Source organism: Hemitrygon akajei, chromosome 29 (genome assembly GCF_048418815.1).
Source record: "Hemitrygon akajei chromosome 29, sHemAka1.3, whole genome shotgun sequence".
Taxonomy (NCBI): Eukaryota; Metazoa; Chordata; class Chondrichthyes; order Myliobatiformes; family Dasyatidae; genus Hemitrygon; species Hemitrygon akajei.
In genome coordinates this window covers 19120599-19141595 of record NC_133152.1, presented here as the reverse complement: position 1 = coordinate 19141595, position 20997 = coordinate 19120599, and the positions used below count along the sequence as shown (strand labels likewise).

Here is a 20997-nt window from a genome sequence, read left to right as displayed (position 1 = left end):
GAAGGTTGGCGTCATTCAATGTCTGTAGTGAGATGCTGAAGATGTTCTATAGGTCAGTTGTGGAGAGCGCCCTCTTCTTTGTGGTGGCGTGTTGGGGAGGAAGCATTAAGAAGAGGGACGCCTCACGTTTTAATAAGCTGGTAAGGAAGGCGGGCTCTGTCGTGGGCAAAGTACTGGAGAGTTTAACATCGGTAGCTGAGCGAAGGGCGCTGAGTAGGCTACGATCAATTATGGAAAACTCTGAACATCCTCTACATAGCACCATCCAGAGACAGAGAAGCAGTTTCAGCGACAGGTTACTATCGATGCAATGCTCCTCAGACAGGATGAAGAGGTCGATACTCCCCAATGCCATTAGGCTTTACAATTCTACCGCTAGGACTTAAGAACTTTTTTAAAAGCTATTATTAATGCTTTTTGAGATAGTGATTTAGATGCATATCATATTTTTTACTGAGTTAAGTATTGTATGTAATTAGTTTTGCTACAACAAGTGTATGGGACATTGGAAAAAAGTTGAATTTCCCCATGGGGATGAATAAAGTATCTATCTATCTATCAATGGCGATTTGACTCTACCTTATTGCAAGATCCGGACTTTATTAAATTTATGAAGGAGCAGATCGATTTCTTCTTTTCAACTAATTCCACAGATGATATCTCTTGCGGAACACTTTTAAAGCGTATATACGTGGACAGATTATCTCTTACTCTGTTGGTCTGAGAAAACGCATTAAGAAGGAAACTCTTTTATTGGTTGATAAAATTAAAGAGATTGACAAGAAATATTCGATCACTCCTAGTAGGGAGCTTTACAAAGGGTTGAACTTCAAATGGAACATAGTTTATTACTTACATCTCCGATTGAAAATCAATTAATGAAAACCAGATCTGATTTTTATATACATAGTGATAAATCGGGTAAACTGTTAGCTAGTCAGTTGAAGAATGTTTTGGTTAAACGTCAAATCACTAAGATTCGTCAGCAGAATGGGGATTTGACAGTTAACCATGATGAGATAAATAAGTCATTTCAAGACTTTTATACCTCCCTGTATCAATCTGAATTCCCTCAGGATCATAATACCATGTGTGATTTTCTTGGGAAAGTGAATTTTCCAAAATTATCATCCGATGATCTTTCAATATTAGATACTCCGATTACGGATGCAGAAATTAAAGGGGTTATTTCCTCAATGAATTCTGGGAAAGCACCAGGTCCAGATGGGCATACAGTAGAATTTTTAAAATGTTTTTCCGCTACTCTTTCTCCTTGGTTATGCAGGGTTTTTGAAGAAGCAATTAGATTGGGGAATTTGCCACAATCTTTTTATAGAGCTTCCATTTCTTTAATACTGAAGAAAGATAAAGACCCTACTGACTGTGCATCTTATAGACCAATATCTTTATTGAATGTGGACTCCAAGATCTTTTCCAAATTACTGGCTTCCAGGCTGGAGAAGGTATTACCCCAAATTATTTCGGAAGATCAAACCGGTTTTATTAAAAATCGCTGTTCTTTTTTCAATGTTAGGAGATTACTGAATATTGTTTATACTCCTTCACATAGCACTTCAGAATGTGTTATTTCATTAGATGCGGAGAAAGCATTTGATAGAGTTGAATGGCCTTACTTATTTTATGTGTTGGAGAAGTTTAATTTTAGTCCAACATTCATTTCTTGGATTAAACTGATTTATCACACTCCAGTAGCCTCGGTGTTTACTAATAATATCAAAGATCTCCCTTTTTTTGTTTATTTCGGGGCACTAGACAAGGTTGTCCTCTTAGCCCATTACTATTTAATATTGCTTTAGAACCTTTGGCAATTGCCATCAGAGAATCACAGGATATTTTGGGTATTAATCGTGGGACAGATATTCATAAGGTATCTTTGTATGCAGATGATTTATTATTATTCATTTCTAACCCTGAGAAATCTATTCCAGCAGTTCTATCATTGTTGGCTCAATTTAGTGAGTTTTCTGGGTATAAGTTAAATCTTAATAAGAGTGAATTGTTTCCTTTGAATAGACAGGTCCCAAGTTATGGTAATTTACCTTTTAAATTAGTTAATGACTCTTTTATTTACTTAGGGATTAAAATCACAAAAAACCATAAAGAATTATTTAGGTTTAATTTTTTACCCTTAATTGATCAGATTAAAGGCTTGTTTACTAAGTGGTCACCATTATCTTTATCTCTGATAGGTCGGATTAATGCTATTAAGATGGTTATTTTACCTAAGTTTTTATATATTTTTCAAGCGGTACCAATTTTTATTCCGAAATCCTTTTTTACTAATGTCGATTCAAAAATTTCCTCATATATATGGCAGAATAAAAATCCCAGGTTAGGTAAAATATACTTACAGAAGACAAAGAAGGAAGGTGGGTTGGCATTACCTAATTTCAGATTTTATTATTGGGCAGTTAATATTAGATATTTGTTATGTTGGTTGAAAGACTGGGATGGTTCTTTTGGCCCTCATTGGGTGAGTTTGGAAATTAAATCGGTACCAGGTTATGCTCTGGGTTCTATTTTAGGGACTTCTCTCCCTTTTGCTCTTTCTAAATTGCCGAAACGAATTGACAACCCGATAGTTAAATATACCTTACGTATATGGTTTCAATTTCGGAAATTTTTCGGGTTGGCTCAATTCGTTTTAAATATTCCTATTGTATCTAATTGTTTTTTCCACCCTTCAATTATAGATCAAGCTTTTTTGGCTTGGAAAACTAAGGGTTTATTAAGATTTTCTGATTTATTTTCGGACAATTGTTTTATGTCTTTTGAGCAATTATCTAATAAATATAATTTGCCTAGATTTAATTTTTTTAGATATTTACAGGTTAGGCATTTTTTAAGTACGGTACTTCCTACGTTTCCAAATTTTGTGTCTTCAGATATTTTGGAGAGTTTGTTTGAATTAAACCCTTTTCAAAAAGGGCTTATATCAAAACTTTATAATATAATTATGAAGATACGTTCAGAGCCCCTTTATAAGACAAAAAATGATTGGGAAAGAGAGCTTAATCTTATTATTCCTATTGAGAATTGGGATAGAATTCTTCATTTAGTTAATACATCATCTATATGTGCCAAACATTCATTAATACAATTTAAGGTCGTACATAGGGCCCATATGTCCAAGGATAAATTAGCTCATTTTTATTCTTATATAAACCCTATTTGTGATAGATGTCAATTTGAAATCGCATCTTTAACTCATATGTTTTGGTCATGTCCGCTTTTGAAAAAAATATTGGAAAGATATTTTTGATATTATCTCTGCGGTATTGAACATCGATTTACAACCCCATCCTATTACCGCAATTTTTGGTTTACCGATGATGGACTCACTTCATTTATCTTCTTCCGCCTGTCGAATGATTGCATTTCTCACTTTGATGGCTAGAAGATCTATTTTGTTGAATTGGAAGGAAATTAATCCTCCCACTGTATTTCATTGGCTTTCTCAAACTATGTTATGTTTAAATTTAGAAAAAATTAGAAGTGATGTATTCGATACTTTATTAAATTTGAAAAGATATGGACACCATTTATTCAATATTTTCATATGATGTAATATGACCCTGTTCCAAGCTTATTGGATTTTCCAGCTTTAATCTTATTTATGTTGAGAGGATCGGAGTTGATGACACTGATGATTATGTATTCTTGTGAGATATTATAAACAGCCCTTTTTTTCTCTTTTTTAGTTTTTCTTTTTTTGCTTCTTTTTTCTTCTTCATTAGATATTAGATTAGTAGTTTAGTCAATTTTGCAAATTTTTTTTTCCTGTTTTTTTTACATATATTATGAAATATCTAGATTTACCTTGTTCATACATATACTGTATGGTTCATGTTTTGGGAAAACTCATTTATACTGTAATCATTGCTTATGTATTCTTTCATGTGTAATGGGAATTTGTATGTTTGTAATCCTTTTATTAATATATCAATTGTATTTTGTTAATAATATTATTAATACTAATAAAAAGATTGAAAAAGAAAGAAAGAAAGAACAAGGTAGGGTATCCAACTATTTACTTTTACCAACTTCTGTCAAACACTCACCCAAAATTTCCATACATTTACACATGAAAGGCTCAGCAGCATCGAGGGGTCTCACCATCAACTAACCAACTTGGGAATGCAAATTTAAATTCCTCAGTGTTATCATTTCAGAGGATCTGATTTGGCATGTAAGTGCCATTACAAAGAAGGCATGGCAATGCCTTTATTTCTTCAGAATTTTGCAAAGATTCGGCATGACATCTAAAACTTTGACAAACTTCTACAGATGTACGGAGGAGAGTATATTGATTGGTTGCATCACAGCCTGGTATATAATGGAAAATTCGGCAGGAAGTAGTGGATACAGCCAGTCAATCACAGGTAAAGCCCTCCCCACCATTGAGCACATCCACATGGAGCACTGTAACAGAAAAGCAGCATCTATCAAGGACCCTCACCACCCAAGCTCTGCTCTCTTCTCTCTGCTGCCATCAGGAAGATGGTAACAGGAGCCTCAGGATCCACGCCAGCAGGTTCATGAACAGTTATTACCCTTCAATCATCAGACCCTTGAACTAGTGGAGATAACTTCACTCGCTTCCATTACTGAACTGTTCCCACAACCTTTGGACTCACTTTCAAGTACTCATCTTATGCTCTCAATATTTATTGCTTATTATCAAAGTATGCATGCAGAATACAACCCGGAAATTCATCTTCCCCACGGGCAATCATGAAACAAAGAACCACGGAATCAACCCATTCAAAGAAAAACATCAACACCCTCCCCCTCCAGGCACAAAAAAAAATCATACAAACGCAATAAAATAAAACGGGTGATAATACAGAATATAAAACCCAAAAAAATCAAAAAGCATATTTCAGTTCAGCTGAATGTTCATTATCTGCAGGCCACCCAGATTCAAAAATCACCCAGGAAGCAGTAACAAAAAAGAGCGACCAGAACTCGAACACATCATAAACCTGAATTAGAGACCAAATCCACAATCCACGTCAATTAAACCTTGCTCCAGCACCATCCACAACAGCACTGAGGGAGAGAGAGGTCACTCGAATGCAAGGACCTTCCTTCAGAAGCACAAAATGAGAGTGAGAGACGACCATGTGCAGACACCTTCTCCAGTAGCAATGAGGGACAGCCTGGTAGGTGGCACTGAACACTTGCTCGTCTCAGCAACTGCCTCGATGATTTCAATCTTGAATCAGTGGGGCTCTTGAACTGGACGGTGACCTTCACTTGCTCCCATTACTGAACCGTCCTCACACAGCATGGACTCACTTTCAAGGATTCATCAAGTTTATATATTTTTTCTCTTTTGTATTTGCAGTTATCTTTTGCACACGAGTTGCTTGCTATCCTGTTGGATGCTGTCTTTCATTGATTCTATTGTGTTATTTGGATTTATGAGTGTGCCCGTAGGAAAACAAACCTCAGTGTTGTATATGGTGACATATACATACTTTGATAATAAATTGACTTTGAACTTTGAAGGAATAGTGCTAAGCCTATCCATACCCCTGGAGGATTATGAGTTTAGGGTGTTGATCAGCATAAGGCCTGGATGTTATACACATAAATTATTGAAGGTTTATTGCTAAAACAATGAAGGTTGAGATGCATTGCTGTGATGGCGAAACTAAATACTGAAATACAATTCTGTCTCTTTACATGACTCATCCAGATTACAATATCTGGTTTCGGTCATCTCACATGATGAGGTTAAAGACCACAAAACTTAAGCCAATTCTATAGGTTATCAAATACAGTAAGATCCTGAGGAAATGGGTTCGTACAGTGTAGAAATAGATAGACTTCAAGGTGATTCATTCAAAGTTTTTAAAATATAGAAGCATTTGACAATGTGGATATAAGAATTATTATTTTTCATTTCTGAAAACAAATAGTTGATAAATTCAGTTAGCATGGATTCACTACGAGCATTCAAGAATGACCTGGACATATTTGTGAGTTTGACTAATGCAGTGGGCATTCTTGATGAGCCTCTAGTCATAGTGGTCATCAGCAACTCAGCTAATTGCCTACTGGAGTCACAATCATTATCCAAGAGCTTTTTCCTAAATTGGATTGGACATTTCTATTAGGACCCCTCACCCCTAACTACTTATTTTTAAACTTCTATCTGAACATTGCACAGCCTATTGGTTTGTGCAATAGAGGGTGATGTTGCATATGAATCACAACAGCAGGATTTGAAAGGCTCATTGGTTTAACTGGGTACTTGCTCATCTTTGCTTTAAAAGATTAATTTCAGTATGGACAAGCTGCAGCAAACTGTTATACCTTGCGTGCTCTTCTCAAATGTACTCCCAGTAACGTTTCTCAGGCAAGAAAACCTTTCATAAGAACACACCAATTAATCCTGGGAATCAAGCAGCCTGGGGATAACAGATTCTCAGCTCCAGGCACCAGCCCTACTACATGAAACTGCAAAGCTTTGAAACTGGAAACATCTCAATAATCCAATCACAAACAAGAAAAAAATCTGCAGTTGATGGAAATCCAAGCAACACACACAAAATGCTAGAGGAACTCAGTAGGCCAGGCAGCATCTTTGGAAAAGACTACAGTTGATGTTTCGGGTTGAGGCCCTTCATCAGGACTGGAGAAAAAAAGATGAGAAGTCAGGGCAAGGTGGGGGGGAGGAGGAAGAAATATAAGGTACAATAATCCAATAAAATTTTTCTCCATCACTGATCACTACCAAATGGAACTGTGAAACAAAATTAAAGATTAGGATTGAACCTCGTGGTACAGTATCCATGATTGTGCACCGTTATTAAAGCTGTAACAACCAGACAAAAATTTAATGAGTCAGGATTTAAGTTACCATTGATGTAGAAATTCATTAATCAGCAGAGGCCTAGCTAGAGAAATATTGTATCGCACTACATTTCACATAAGGTGCTCTTAGATACTTAAGACACCAACCTTCCATTTTGCCTCCAGAGCATTCAGCAATTCACACTTTCTCTTCCTGTCCTGCGAACGTTCAGCCTCTTCATCAAAATCAGACTGTTTAATTGGTGCTCCAATCAGATGGAGTCTCGAGATGGATATTACCCATGGTTCCACATGAGGCCGATAGAATGGGATCTGCAATGTTACCTTCCCAATAAAACCTGAAAATGTGCATACATCCATTATAGAAGTCATATAAAAAGAAATCTTACTCCTGATTCTGATTTCACTAGAAGACATATTTAAATTAACCTTTAAAATCCAGAACTAAATATATTGCAAACTTACAAAAAACTAACAATGAGGCTTCACCTTTCTCCACAGCCACTTCTCAACACTATCAATGGAATAAGAAAAAGCAACTTTTCTCCCCAAATTTAGTATTCTTTTAATAATTAAACTATTCAACTAATAAACTCTTCTCAGACTTCAAGCTAGGTATAGGTATTGATTATAACCGATGAGCCGGGTACAGGTATCGATTACAACTGGCACTGATTATTGAAACACTGGTTGTGATCGATACCTGTACCCAGCTGGAAACCCAAGAGTTTATTCATCATAAAAGCTCTAGGTCCTTTTATATCTAATCAACAGTTATTTTTTAATTTCTAAAATTGAAAAAATCCACAAAATACAAGACATAACTGAAAGCACAGCAGAGAAATTCCATAGTCAAATATGGACTAAATACTAACGACAATGTCTGGAAAAAGACAAGCCATTTACTAACCTGCTTTCACCTCAAAAGGTAAATCTAACTCTTTGAGGGCATCTTTCTTCAGAGGGAGGTTTTCCAATTCAACAGCACCTGCATTGGAACAGTAGTGCAAATTGTAGTATTTATCTTTACAATAAATGAGCAGTGTCTTTTGCCTCATTGCCAGTCTTTGGCACTTCCAGATCAAGTAGCCAGCATGCAAAGTACAGTAATTATAATTTAAACTGATGACATGTTACGCTGACAAGCTTATGGTTTACTTCCCAAAATAATGAATAGACAGTGGAAGAATGCGCTCACAGCAAACTGAGATCAAAGAAAACCATCCATCTGAAGCTGTCATCAAGAATAGACGGCATATCTGATTACAAACACAAGAGCAGATGCTGTAAATCTTGAGCAACATACACAAAGTGCTGGAGGAACTCAACGAGTCAGGTAGCATCTATAGAGGGGAATAAACAGTTGACATTTTGGGCCAAGAGAAAGGAATCTGACAAGAGAGAATAGTGGACCATGGAAGAAAGGGAAGGAGGAATGGCACCAGAGAGAGGTGATGGACAGATGAGAAGAAGGAGTAAGAGGGGAACCAGAAGGCAAATGGAAAATGAGGGAAGGGGGAAGGAGGAGAAATTACCAGAAATTATAGAAATCAATGCTGGAGGTTGCCCAAATGGAAAGTGTTGCTAGGTGCATTAAGCTCTTAACTACAGCACCTCATCTCTGCATAGACTACAGTCGGCCCTCCTTATCCACGGGGGATTGGTTCCGGAACCTCCCGCAGATACTAAAAAACGCGGATGCTCAAGTTCTGTATATAAAAAGGTGTAGTATTTGCACATAACCTACGCACAACCTCCCCTATACTTATAAATCATCTCTAGATTACTTATGTATGCTATGTAAATAGTTGTTATACTGTGTTGTTTAGGGGATAATGACAAGAAAAAAAGTCTATACACGAGACACGAGGCAAACAATACTTCAATGAGTGCTGGAGAGAGAACTTCTGGGTCTTCCCGATCTGCAGTTGGTTGAATCCGCGCATAAGGAGGGCCGATTGTAGTTACTTTTGTGAATTCAGTTAGATATTTGCAGCCTTGGGACAGGTACAATAAAAGTTTAGAAATTCAAAGCATGAGAACGTGTTTATATTCCAGTCAAGATGGCGCCAGCATCCTTGGTCGACATCCTCCAGACAGCTTATGAAAATGTGTTTTTTAAACTTCTTTTACATCTGTTATTCACATTAAATATGTTTCTAGGACAGTTAAAGCCTGCTATGTACAGTTTGGAAATAGTTGAGTCAGAATCTCAGAGAAGATTCTGGGAAGCAAGCACCAATGTTCGATTCTATTTCACCTATTAAAGCATCCTCTGATTGCAGATTAAAGTGTCAAGGAAGATTGAGTTATCCAGGTGAATGTGGAAGGTGAGCTGGAGTTCAGCATTAACTGCCTTCCATTTGAACGCTGCTCAAGAAGGAATCTGTGAGCAGTGTGTGTGGCAAACTGTGGCAGTTGGGTAGACCTCTGCCTCGTGTGGTGCCCCTCTCTTCCAATGAATGTCGACGATATCGTACAATGGCATCATGGTTCTGCATTTATGGATTGGTCTATTGCGTTTATGGACTGCAAACCTGCAGACTTACAGTCTTTATATTGTGTTTTTAACCTATTCCTTTTCCATTTTGTTGTGTGAGGGGAGGCTGTTTAGGGGTTGATGTTTGCAGATATGTCTGCAAATATCTGTTTAGTTTTTTGTGTGGAGGAGGGGTTGTTTTTGTGGGTTCCTGTTCCTGATCCATTTTGTGCTGTGGGGGGGGGGGGGGGTTGATATTTCTTTTTGAATTACTTTCATGTTCTTTCTTTGTTTTGTGGGTATCTGGAGAAGAGACATTTCAGAGTTGTATATGGATACATGGTTTGATAATAAATGAAACTTGAACCTTTGGTGAAAAGTAGAGTGAACCTGGTAATAGAGTGATAAATACGTTGAAATTTACAAAAGCAATGTAACACAGAAGCGACTTACCAATAGTTACTTACTTTTTACTTATAAGAAACTAATAGCAAGATGTGGTATAATCACAGTACAGATTCAGTTACCTCCCAATCTTTAATAAACAAAACCTATGTTTGTTAAGCCAATACAAACTAGAAAAAAAAGCACACATGCAAACACATGATGCCATGCAAATATGTTTTTTATGTGATATTTGTTAACCATCCATCTGAAAGTGCTCCAGTTGTAGTCACCCACAGACTTCATCCATCACCACCTCAGCACTGTGATCCAAAAGGTAAAAATATTCTAGGCACAGGGTTAGAATCCTGAACTTAGTATTCAACATGTACTTTGATATCACAATTTCTGGCAGTTTGCACCTCTGCAGCCTTCTCATTCTTCCTCACCTTCTCATCTCACTTGCTGCTGAACCCCTTTCTCTGTCCCAGGATCCATTTTGTGAATACTCCACTTGGCAAACAAACAGCATACTACATCCATAATCTCTTCTGTCTCAGCCTAATTTTAGCTCTGACGACTGATATCATTTCCTGGCAATCCAATTATTCAAATTTGAAATTAACTTTCATATGTTCACATTTTAGTGTCACGTGGAAACTGACCATTTGTCCCAATTCATCCATGTGTACCATTTTAATCCCATCACCCAAAATTAGGTCTATGCCCAAGTGTACATCTTGTTGTTGTTCCTTTCCATGCCCCGTGGCGCACCAGGTGGCAACCTTTCCGCTTCTTTAGCACTTTGTATTTTTAAACAAGGCTGACTTGCAAGCTCGACACTCAATCCAGCACGGATGGTAAGCATGCAAGGAGCTGGCCGGATTTGAACCCGGGATCACTCGCCTTGAAGCACGGTGCAGATGCCACTACACCACCAGCCGGCTCAAATGTATATCTAAACACTTCTTAAATGCTGTTGGTGACCCAGCTTTAATCACCCTTTCAAGTAATACATTCCAGACACTTACCATTCTCTTCCTTCCCAAATTCCCCTCCCTCTCTCCTTCTAATCCACCTCTGGTCCCCCCATTTTTTTGTTTCCTTTCCCCATACCTCACCTCCAACACTCCCATCATAAATTTTAAACCCTTCCTGGTTTCATCCATTATGAATACACCTCACCTTCTGGATCCCGTCCACAACTGGTCCCATTTGCCCTTCATCACTCCCTTAATGGTACCAATTATTATCTTCTTTACCTATCAGATTCCAGCATTCAGAGCATTGTCACCACTTATCATCCTCAAGCCTATCCCCTCCTTGACCTTCTGTTTTCCCTACCAGGCTTCATCTGCCCCTTTCTGTCTGTTGCCAACAATCTCTCACCTGTCTTTCTTCCAACTTCACTCCATCCCTATCATTCCTTATCAGGCCACCTATCTCCTTTCTCGAATAACCCCTCATCCTGTCTTTCAGTCATGATGCAGAATCTTGTCAACAATTTCTTTCCCCATAGATACTGATTGACCCACTGAATTCCTTCAGTTGTTTCTTTTCTGTTCACCACATTTATCTCAATTAGACACCATCTGCCATTTTTCAGCACATTTCATATCCATTATCTCTCTGCAACTTAAGGCTATTTTCCACATTACCAACTCTTCTACCAACCTTCAAATTTTAAAGTAAATTTATTATCAAAGTACATATATGTCACCACATACAACCCTGTGATTCATTTTCTTGCAGGTATGCACAGTAAATCCAAGAACCATAAAAGAATCAATGGAAGATCACTCCAATAGGACAGACAAACAACCAATGTGCAAAAGGCAACAAACTGTGCAAATACAAAAGAAATAATAATTAAGCAATAAATATCGAGACCAAGAGATGGAGAGTCCTCGAAAGTGAGTCCAAGTTTGCGGGAACAGTTCAGTAATAGGGCCAAGTGAAGTTATCCCCACTGGTTCAAGAGTCTGATGGTTGAGGGGTAATAACTGTTCATGAACCTGATGGTGTGGGTCCTGAGGCTCCTGTTACCACCTTCCTGATGGCAGCAGAGAGAAGAGAGCATAGTTTGGGTGGTGAGGGTCCTTGATAGATGCTGCTTTTCTGTGACTGTGCTCCACATGAATGTGCTCAATGGCGGGGAGGGCTTCATCCATGGAGGGATTGCGCCACATCTACAACTTTCTGTGGAATTTTCTGTACAAGGGCCTTGCCAAGCTGTGATGCAATCAGTCAATACATTCTCCACCCACACATCTATAAAAGTTTGTCAAATCTTTAGATGCCATGCCGAATCTTCACAAATTTCTAAGGAAGTAAAGGCGCTGCTGTGCCATCTTTATAATAGCACTTTCTGTGCTGGGCCCAGAACAGAGCCTCTGAAATGATAACACTGAGGAACTTAAATTTGCTGACTCTCTTCACCTCTGATCCCTCATAGACCTCCAGTTTCCTCCTCCTGAGGTCAATAATCAGCTCCTTGGTCTTGCTGACATTGAGTAATAGGCTGCTGTTGAAGCACCACATAACCAGATTTTCAATCTCCCTCCCTTCTGCTGATTTGTCACATTTGTAGGATTTTCCATTTAAAACATTGGTGCTTCCTTGCCAGGCTGTGATACAAACAATTGATATACTCTCCACCACGTATCTAATCAAACCCCGATCTTTCAGCTAGTGCCGTCCACCAATCTTACCAGTAATTCCAACAGTAATCTTAATTACTCCCCTGAATTCAGGTCCTCTTTACACATTCACTAATATCCCTTCATAAAACAGTCGTTAGTCCTGATGAGACCTTTCAAACACAGCCTCAACATTTCTTTCCCTTCCTTCAAAAAGCAGGCAGCCATTTTACTTGACCAAGCATTTGTCCACCCTCTCTTATATGTCACCAAAATCAAATAGATATTATGAAATAATTGCAGAAAATATATTCAATTTTAAAATACATTTTTAAGCTTTATGTAGTTTGGAACAGGAAAGGATTCTTCGCAACACGAGTGAATCTGCAGATGCTGGAAATAAATAAAAACACAAAATGCTGGCAGAATTCAGCAGGCCAGACAGCATCTGTGGGAGGAGATAGTGACGACATTTCGGCCCCTCCTGATGAAGGGTTTCAGCCCGAAATGTCGTCACTACCTCCTACCATAGATGTTGTCTGGCCTGCTAAGTTCTGCCAGCATTTTGTGTTTTTAAGGATTCTTCGCATCCATTTTGCTCTCTCCAAGAAAAGCAAGAGCACAATCCTTTCAATTCTGCAAAACCTGTGGACGTACCACACACCATGTATGGTCTTCCAAAGGATCCATCATGATGATCACTACCAACATTTTTGCTATGTAGATTTTACATAATTATATTAACACACAGCAAAGGATGTACTTCAATCAATATCATTCAAAATGTGGTACTATTCCTAAACCAAGAGAAAATCTGCAGATGCTGGAAATCCAAGTAACACAAAAACATTGCTGCAGGAACTCAGCAGGTCAGGCAGCATCTATGGAAAAGAGTAAACAGTTGACATTTCGGGCCAAGACCCTTCATCGGGATCCATTCTTAATTTGTTCCAGCCACTAGCTGATAGCTCATGAAGCTGACTTCAGGAGCTGCTGGAGACGAGGTTGAGACCAGTATAGTAACAACTTTTAAAAGAAACAGTTGAGCAGGTACATGGACAGGAAAGGTTCAGAAGTCTATAGGCCAGACGCTGGGCTAGCTTGGAAAGGCGTTGTGGTCAGCATGAATCGCTTAGGCCAAAGAGCCTATTTCCATCCTGTAGGATTCTGACAAGCAAGTCGTAGGAATAAACACAGCATATTTATGTGACGGATCTGTAACAGCATTTGTTACAGATCAAGCAGATACTGTGAAATAATTGCAAAAAATACATTCAACATAAATTTGGAAGGAATCAACCTAATGCTGAATATTGCTGGTTATACAATTCAACTGGGCAGAAGGTGAGAATTTCATAAACATTCTATTTTTATTAGAGGTGCTCCAGTACAAAACAAACCTCATACATGCAAGGTTCAACATAATCAGTGGTGTCATAGGAACCAGATCATGAACACGAGGAAACCTGCAGATGCTGGAAATCCAAGCAACACACACAAAATGCTGGAGGAACTCAGCAGGCCAGGCAGCATCTATGGAAAAGAGTACCATTGACGTTTCGTGCCGAGACCCTTCATCAGGAACCAGACCAGTCAAGTTACCTTCTTGAGAATTTCCTTAGAATTCAGATATCAACCTGTCTCCTGAACCCCACTAATTTTAACACAGATCCTAGTATGTCATTTCCTTTAACATTTCAGTACTTTGTTTGTATTCAGCATGCCAGAAATTAAAAGTTAGACCAGAAGAACCCGATTTTGGGTTAATCATTCATAAATATAAAGGTAGGGAGAGGATAACAGTGAAAGTGCGTATTTAAGATCACGAGGACAGGGCGTGTTTCCTTTACTATCTACTAACACTAAGCAGGATCTTCCTGTAAAGAAAAACTGACTGTTCAACCGCCCAAGGTCACAAATGGTAATGACTATTACGCATTAAAAATGCAGCACCCTCACTCTAGACCACAGTTTTAGAAATTACTGCAATCGCATTTATTTATTAAATAGTCGCCACAACAGAGCTGAGTGACAGGAAAGCACTGATTGAAGTTGCTGAAGTTCTAAGTACCTTTCATCAGGGCAATGGAGAGCTGGTCTGTGTTGAGGTTATTTACATATTTGCCAATATAAGTGTTTAGCACCCAGGCTGCCAGTCCCTCCAGCATGGCTGGGCTAAACGGGGGCTCGGCCCCTCACCCGGCGCTCGGCCCAGTCGCAGGATCGAGGAGAAGAGCGACCTCGGTTGCTAACGCCGCACGCAACAACCCCCGAACCGCTCCGTCAGCCGTAACACTTCGACTCTGACCCGGCCGCCGGAGGGCGGAGCATGCGCACTCGGCCGGTCAACTATCGCGAAGCTTGGAACGGCCTCTCATGCGTGCCTCTCCCCCGACAGCGACACCAGGAGATGCCTGAGGGAATTGCAGCTTCACGCCCCGCCCTGTACGAGTGGCATTCAAGTCATCTAACCACTTTCTCATGTTTCGTGGCGTTTGGCATTAATGAGGTGCAGTACCGCCACCGACTGAGCTTCATTCAAACACACCAAATACTTTTCTAACCAAAGTTCAAAGCTCAAAATAATTTATCATCAAAGTACATATATATCACCATATACAACCCCGACATTCATACTGCATAAATTTATAGAACAATAACCATAACAGAATCAATGAAAGACCACCCGGCTTGGGCGTTCACCCAGAGTGCAGAAGACAACAAATTATGCAAATACAAAAAATAATAATAATAATAATAAACAATAAATATCAAACACAAGAAATGAAGTGTTCTTCAAATGTTGGTTGTGGAAACATGCAATTATCGGGCAAGTAAAGTCAAGTGAAGTTATCCTCTTTGGTTCAAGAGCCTGATGGTAACTGTTTCTAAACCTGGTGGTGTGAATCCTGAGGTTCCTGTACCTTCTTTCTGATGGCAGCATTAAAAAGAGAGCATGTCCTGGGTGGCAGGGGTCCCTGATGATGGATGCTGCTTTCCTACAACAGTGTTTCATGTTCAATAGTGTTGAGGGCTTTACCCGTGATGGACTGGGTCATATCCACTACTTAGAACCATAGAACCATAGAACACTACGGCACAGTACAGGCCCTTCAGCCCTCCATGTTGTGCCGACCCATATAATCCTTAAAACAAAAGTACTAAACCCACACTACCCCATAACCCTCCATTTTTCTTTCATCCATGTGCCTGTCCAAGAGGCTCTTTTTGTAGGATTTTCCGTACAAGGGCATTGATGTTTACACGCCAGGCTGTGATGCAGCCAGTCAATAAACTCTCCACCACACATCTACAGAGGTTTGTCAAAGTTTTAGATGTCATTCCAAATTTCCACAAACACCTAAGGAAGTAGAGATGCTGTCATACTTTCTTCGTAATTGCACTTATGTACCGGGCCAATAATAACACTGAGGATTTTAAAGTTACTGACCTCTCCACCTCTGATCCTCCGATGAGGACTGGCTCATGGACCTCTGCATTCATTTTCCTGAAGGCAATAACCAGCTTCTTGATCTTGCTGACTTTGAGTAAGAAGTTGTTGTTATGGCACCACTCAACCAGGTTTTCAACCTCCCTCCTATATGCTGATTCATCACCACCTTTGAATCGGCCTATGACAGATGAGTTGTCAGCAAACCTGAATATGGCATTGGAGCTGTGCTTAGCCGTGCAGTCATAAGTGTGAAGTGAGTAGACCAGGGGGCTAAGCACACATCCCTGTGGTACACCCATGCTGATGGAGATCATGAGGGAGATGTCGTTGCCAATCCAAACTGACTAGGTTCTGCAAGTGAGGAAATTGAGGATCCAACTGCACAAGGAAATACTGAGGCCAAGGTCTTGAAGCTTATAGATTAGTTTTGAGGGGACGGTAGTATTGAATGGAGAGCTGTGATCAAGAATCTTTGCTGTCCAGGTGTTCCAGGGTTGAGTGAAGAGCCAATGAGATGACATCTGCTGTGGACCTGTTGCTCCAGAGCCAAACTGGAGTAAATCAAAGTTGCTTCTCAGGCAGGAGTTAATGTTTTATCGCCAATGTCTCAAGACACTTTTTCACGGTGGTTGTGCCTCTTGGCAATCGTCATTGAGGCAGGTCACCACGCTCTCACTGGGCAGCAGTATAATTGAAGCCTGAGAGCAGTTAAAGATCTCAGTGAGCACTCCAGCTGTTCTTTAGTACTTGGCCAGGTACACCATCTAGCCCAGATACTTTTCGTGGGCTCACCCTCCTGAAGGCTGCTCGCACGTAGGCCTCAGAGACTGAGATCATAGGGTCATCAGGGGATATGGGAGTTTGTGATGGTTCCTCCATGTTTTGACAGTCAAAGAGAGCATTGAAGGCACTGAGCTCATCTGGAAGCGAAGAATGCTGTTCTTGGACTACAGTTCAGCATTCAACACCATAATCCCTTCAAGGCTCGACAAGAAGCTCAGAGACCTCGGCCTTCACCCTGCCTTGTGTAGCTGGATCCTGGACTTCCTGTCAGATCGCCGGCAGGTGGTAAGAGTGGGCTCCCTCACCTCTGTCCCTCTGACCCTCAACACAGGAGCCCCTCAGGGCTGTGAACTAAGCCCCCTCCTTTACTCTCTGTATACCCATGACTGTGTCACCATCCACAGCAGCAATCTGCTAACTAAATTTGCTGGTGACACTACACTGATTGGCCTAATCTCAAGCAATAACAAGGTGGCCTACAGGGAAGAAGTTACCACCCTGACACAGTGGTGTCAAGAAGACAACCTCTCCCTCAATGTCGTAAAAACAAAGGAGCTGGTTGTGGACTACAGGAGGAATGGTGTCCTGTTAGCCCCTATTGACATCAATGGATCTGGGGTTGAGAGGGTGAACAGCTTTAAATTCCTTGGCATAAACATCACTGAGGATCTCACGTGGTCTGTACACACCGGCTGTGTGGTGAAAAAGGCACAGCAGTGCCTCATTCACCTCAGACGGTTGAAGAAGTTCGATGTGGGTCCCCAAATCCTAAGAACTTTCTATAGAAGTACAATTGAGACTATCTTGACTGGCTACATCACTACCTGGTATGGGATCCGTGCTTCCCTCAATCGCAGGACTCTGCAGAGAGTGGTGCAGACAGCCCAGTGCATCTGTAGATGTGAACTCCCCATTTTTCAGGACATTTACAAAAACAAGTGTGTAAAAAGGACCCGAAGGATCATTGGGGACCCGAGTCACTCCAACCACAAACTGTTTCGGCTGCTACCATCCAGGAAACGGTACTGCAGCATAAAAGCCAGAACCAACAGGCTCCGGGACAGCTTCTTCCACCAGGCCATCAGACTGATTAACTCATGTTGACACAACTGTATTTCTGTGTTATATTTACTATCCAGTTGTACATACTATTTAATATACTGTAAATTACTACAAATTGCACATTTAGACAGAGACGTAACATAAAGATTTTTACTCCTCATGTATATGAAGGATGTAATTAATTAAGTCAATTCAATTCAATACTGCTGTCACCTACGTCACTTGATTTAACTATAGAGGTGATAGTATTCAAGCGCTGCCGCAACTGTCGAGCGTCCTTCATTGATTCAAGTTTAGTCCGGAATTACCAAAGCACCGTGAGAGGGCTTTCTGAAGATCATGCTCGGACCTCTTGTAACTTTCCTGCTCATCAGGGCTGAAAGCCTCAGCAGATTACAGATCTCATGGTTCATCCAGGGATTCTGATTGGGGAAGACTCTGATTGATTTTGTGGGGGCACACTCGTCTACGACTGCCTTAATAAAGTCAATTCCAACCAGGGTGTATGAACTCAGATCCAAAGGTGACTCCTTGAACACAGCCCGTAGCCGCTCTTTTGCCTCCCATGACCACATCTCTGTTGCCCTTTGCTCTTCCGCTCCTGACTGTATGCAGGTAGGAGGAAGACGGCCAAGTAATCTGATTTTCCAAAATGTGGTAGGCATTCCTTTTCTTAGTGTAATGGTAGTATTCCTCTACCATCCCTTGCACATTTGTGTTGCTACAACCTCACAGAGTACTGTGAGCATAAAAATCCTCTGACCATTAGCTGACAAACTTCTAGCATTCAATTGTAGGATTTAAACAAACGGGGGAAAAAAGAAAATATTAACATCCTTTATCTGACCATAACAAGCTTCTAGCATTCCATTGTAAAAAAATGAGAAAAAATTAAAAAACTAACATTAGCAAAGTCTCTTGAAATCTGTATTATTTTGCCCCTTGTAAAACACCATTATTAATTTCTAGAGTTGTCTTTTCTCTCCAGATGTTTTTTTCTGCAACTATTAAAATAATTTTAATTCTTTTCTGTCTTACTTTTAGCTTGTGCTGTACAATTTACCACATCTACCACTTGTCATGAAAGTAACAAATTTTAGTTTATCAGCAATCAATGAATTCTTTGTTATAAAATCATGCACTTTAAAAATAAACAGTAATTTATCTGCATTCTGGATATTAATAGGTCCCATTGACCAGGGGTGCATTGTCAATTTCTTAGGTGCCAGAGCTGTATGAGGGGTGATTCATTTAAAATCATTTTTATTAATTATTATTGAAGATTATCAAAAAATATTAAGTCAATATGTCATTATGTACAATAAGGAATTAAATTAGCAAATAACTGATTAACAAAGCTAAGCAATATATCAATAATTAGAAGGAAAAATAAAGTGTTAAGAATATTTTTTGAGGGGTGATTGATAAGTTTGTGGCCTAAGGCTATACAGCCCTCATTACATGCACGTGCAGTTCAACTCTTTGAGTGATTATGCAGAAAGTTTGACGTTAATAACTATTGTGGTATTTCTGTTTCAGATAATTGCTAGGTTTTCTAAAATTGACTCCTTCCACCTTAGGCCATGAACTTAGGGCTTCTTATAATGTCAGGCACAAAACCAAGATGAAAGAAATATATGGATTCCAGAGCTCCACAGAAATATAGTGATAGTTAAGACATTAACAAGATTATAGCCTATCACTACATTTCAGTGTATAACTGGTACAATAAAACATATAATACTTAATTTAATAATATGGCAAAGTATTGCACAGTTGCACACACTAATTATCATAAAACATGATTATCAAGCAAGTAAAGAAAAAGACGGCACCTTCACTAGCTATATTTTCAACACTTAGAGCAGCAGCTTTTTATAGTTTGTGATCAACAATTTTTTTTTGGAGAGACTTTGTGGTGAACTAGATATACCTGTCTGACTGCTCCTGTGGCTCCTCCCACAGACCCCTGTATAAAGGCGACTGTGGGCTGCTGCTCTCCCTCATTTTCCCCAGGATGTAGTGTTGTTTATTCTTCCAGTCAATAAAATTGATGCACCATCAATAACTCACGCTGAGACTTAGGAAGCGAGATATCGGCTTTTATTGACTGGAAGACCCTCGAGAGGAGAAGTCTGAGCCTAACAGCTGAGTCGGTGGCACGAACCTCCTCCAAGTATGATTGGAAGCGTGCAAGCCAGAGTTCAAAGGCAAGAGCTGCTTCAGGGGCTTGGGGGTCCAAATCTAAGCGTTCTGGGCGTAAAACGGTTTCCATGTTTTATTCTTCCAGTCAATAAAAGCCAATATCTTGCTTCCTAAGTCTCAGCGTGAGTTATCATCAATAACTCATGCTGAGACTTAGGAAGCGAGATATCGGCTTTTATTGACTGGAAGAATAAACAACACTACATCCTGGGGAAAATGAGGGAGAGCAGCAGCCCACAGTCGCCTTTATACAGGGGTCTGTGGGAGGAGCCACAGGAGCAGTCAGCAGGGTCTGTGGGAGGAGCCACAGGAGCAGTCAGACAGGTATATCTAGTTCACCACATTCACCCCCCCTTTGTTTTAAAAAAGTCCCCAAGTATATTTACAGGTTAAGTCTATCAGGTGGTCGAATCGTTCGCTGCGATCTACGTAGCTCCGGCTGCAATTGCACAGGTGCCGGAGGTGGTGATGGCATAGGTGCTGGAGGTGGTGTTTGGGCGACTGTGGGAGGAGCCACAGGAGCAGTCAGCAGGGGTCTGTGGGAGGAGCCACAGGAGCAGTCAGACAGGTATATCTAGTTCACCACAGACTTCAAGCGTGTACTTGGATCAGCTCCATAATAGGATAACTGGTTCCAGTCCTCTGGTAACATGACATTCATTTGACAGCCTCAAACCCTTAGAAGTGAAAAGTGTTGGATTGTTTTTGTTTGTAGTTGCACAGACTTTACACCCAAGTTTATCATCCTTGAAGTCTAACCAGGGATAAGTTTCCTTCTTTTTCTTCCACATTTCTTCAGTCGAAACATCTGATCAGGGATGCAAGCCTGACTTTGAAGGACCATTACTTTCAGAACTGCACTTGGACCCGGTTAGAAAATTTGAACTAGAAGCAGGCGAAACCCAGCTTTTGTCAATTTTACTGCTATCAGTCTCTTGTTTCGTTATTCTTGTTACGCTCTGCAGCTTGTTTACCAAAGAAAGAAGTTAACATTGTTTGCTTAGAAGCCATAGGGTTGTTAGTGAGAAAAATTTACCTTTGTATTAGCGAGTAATCCACGGATCACCACAGATGTAGCCTTACTAACACGACTGAGTCAGAGCGGACAGCAGGGCCCGCAGCACTTAGCAGTGTTCCCAAGCAGG

General features: G+C 40.1%; 1 protein-coding gene across 3 annotated transcripts in view; it reads right to left on the bottom strand.

Moving 5' to 3' along the window:
* The window catches only part of vps13d (vacuolar protein sorting 13 homolog D), a 288043-nt gene extending 273400 nt beyond the window's left edge, over positions 1–14643 (bottom strand). For all 3 annotated transcript variants that reach the window (XM_073031774.1, XM_073031775.1, XM_073031776.1), the window contains exons 1-3: positions 14420–14643; positions 7757–7834; positions 6994–7184 (exon numbers count right to left, since the gene is read on the bottom strand). In XM_073031774.1, the coding sequence (XP_072887875.1) occupies positions 6994–7184; positions 7757–7834; positions 14420–14516 (366 nt within the window). In that variant the 5' untranslated portion in view covers positions 14517–14643. The remainder of the gene's footprint in view (positions 1–6993; positions 7185–7756; positions 7835–14419) is intronic.
* Between the last annotated feature and the right edge of the window lie 6354 nt (positions 14644–20997).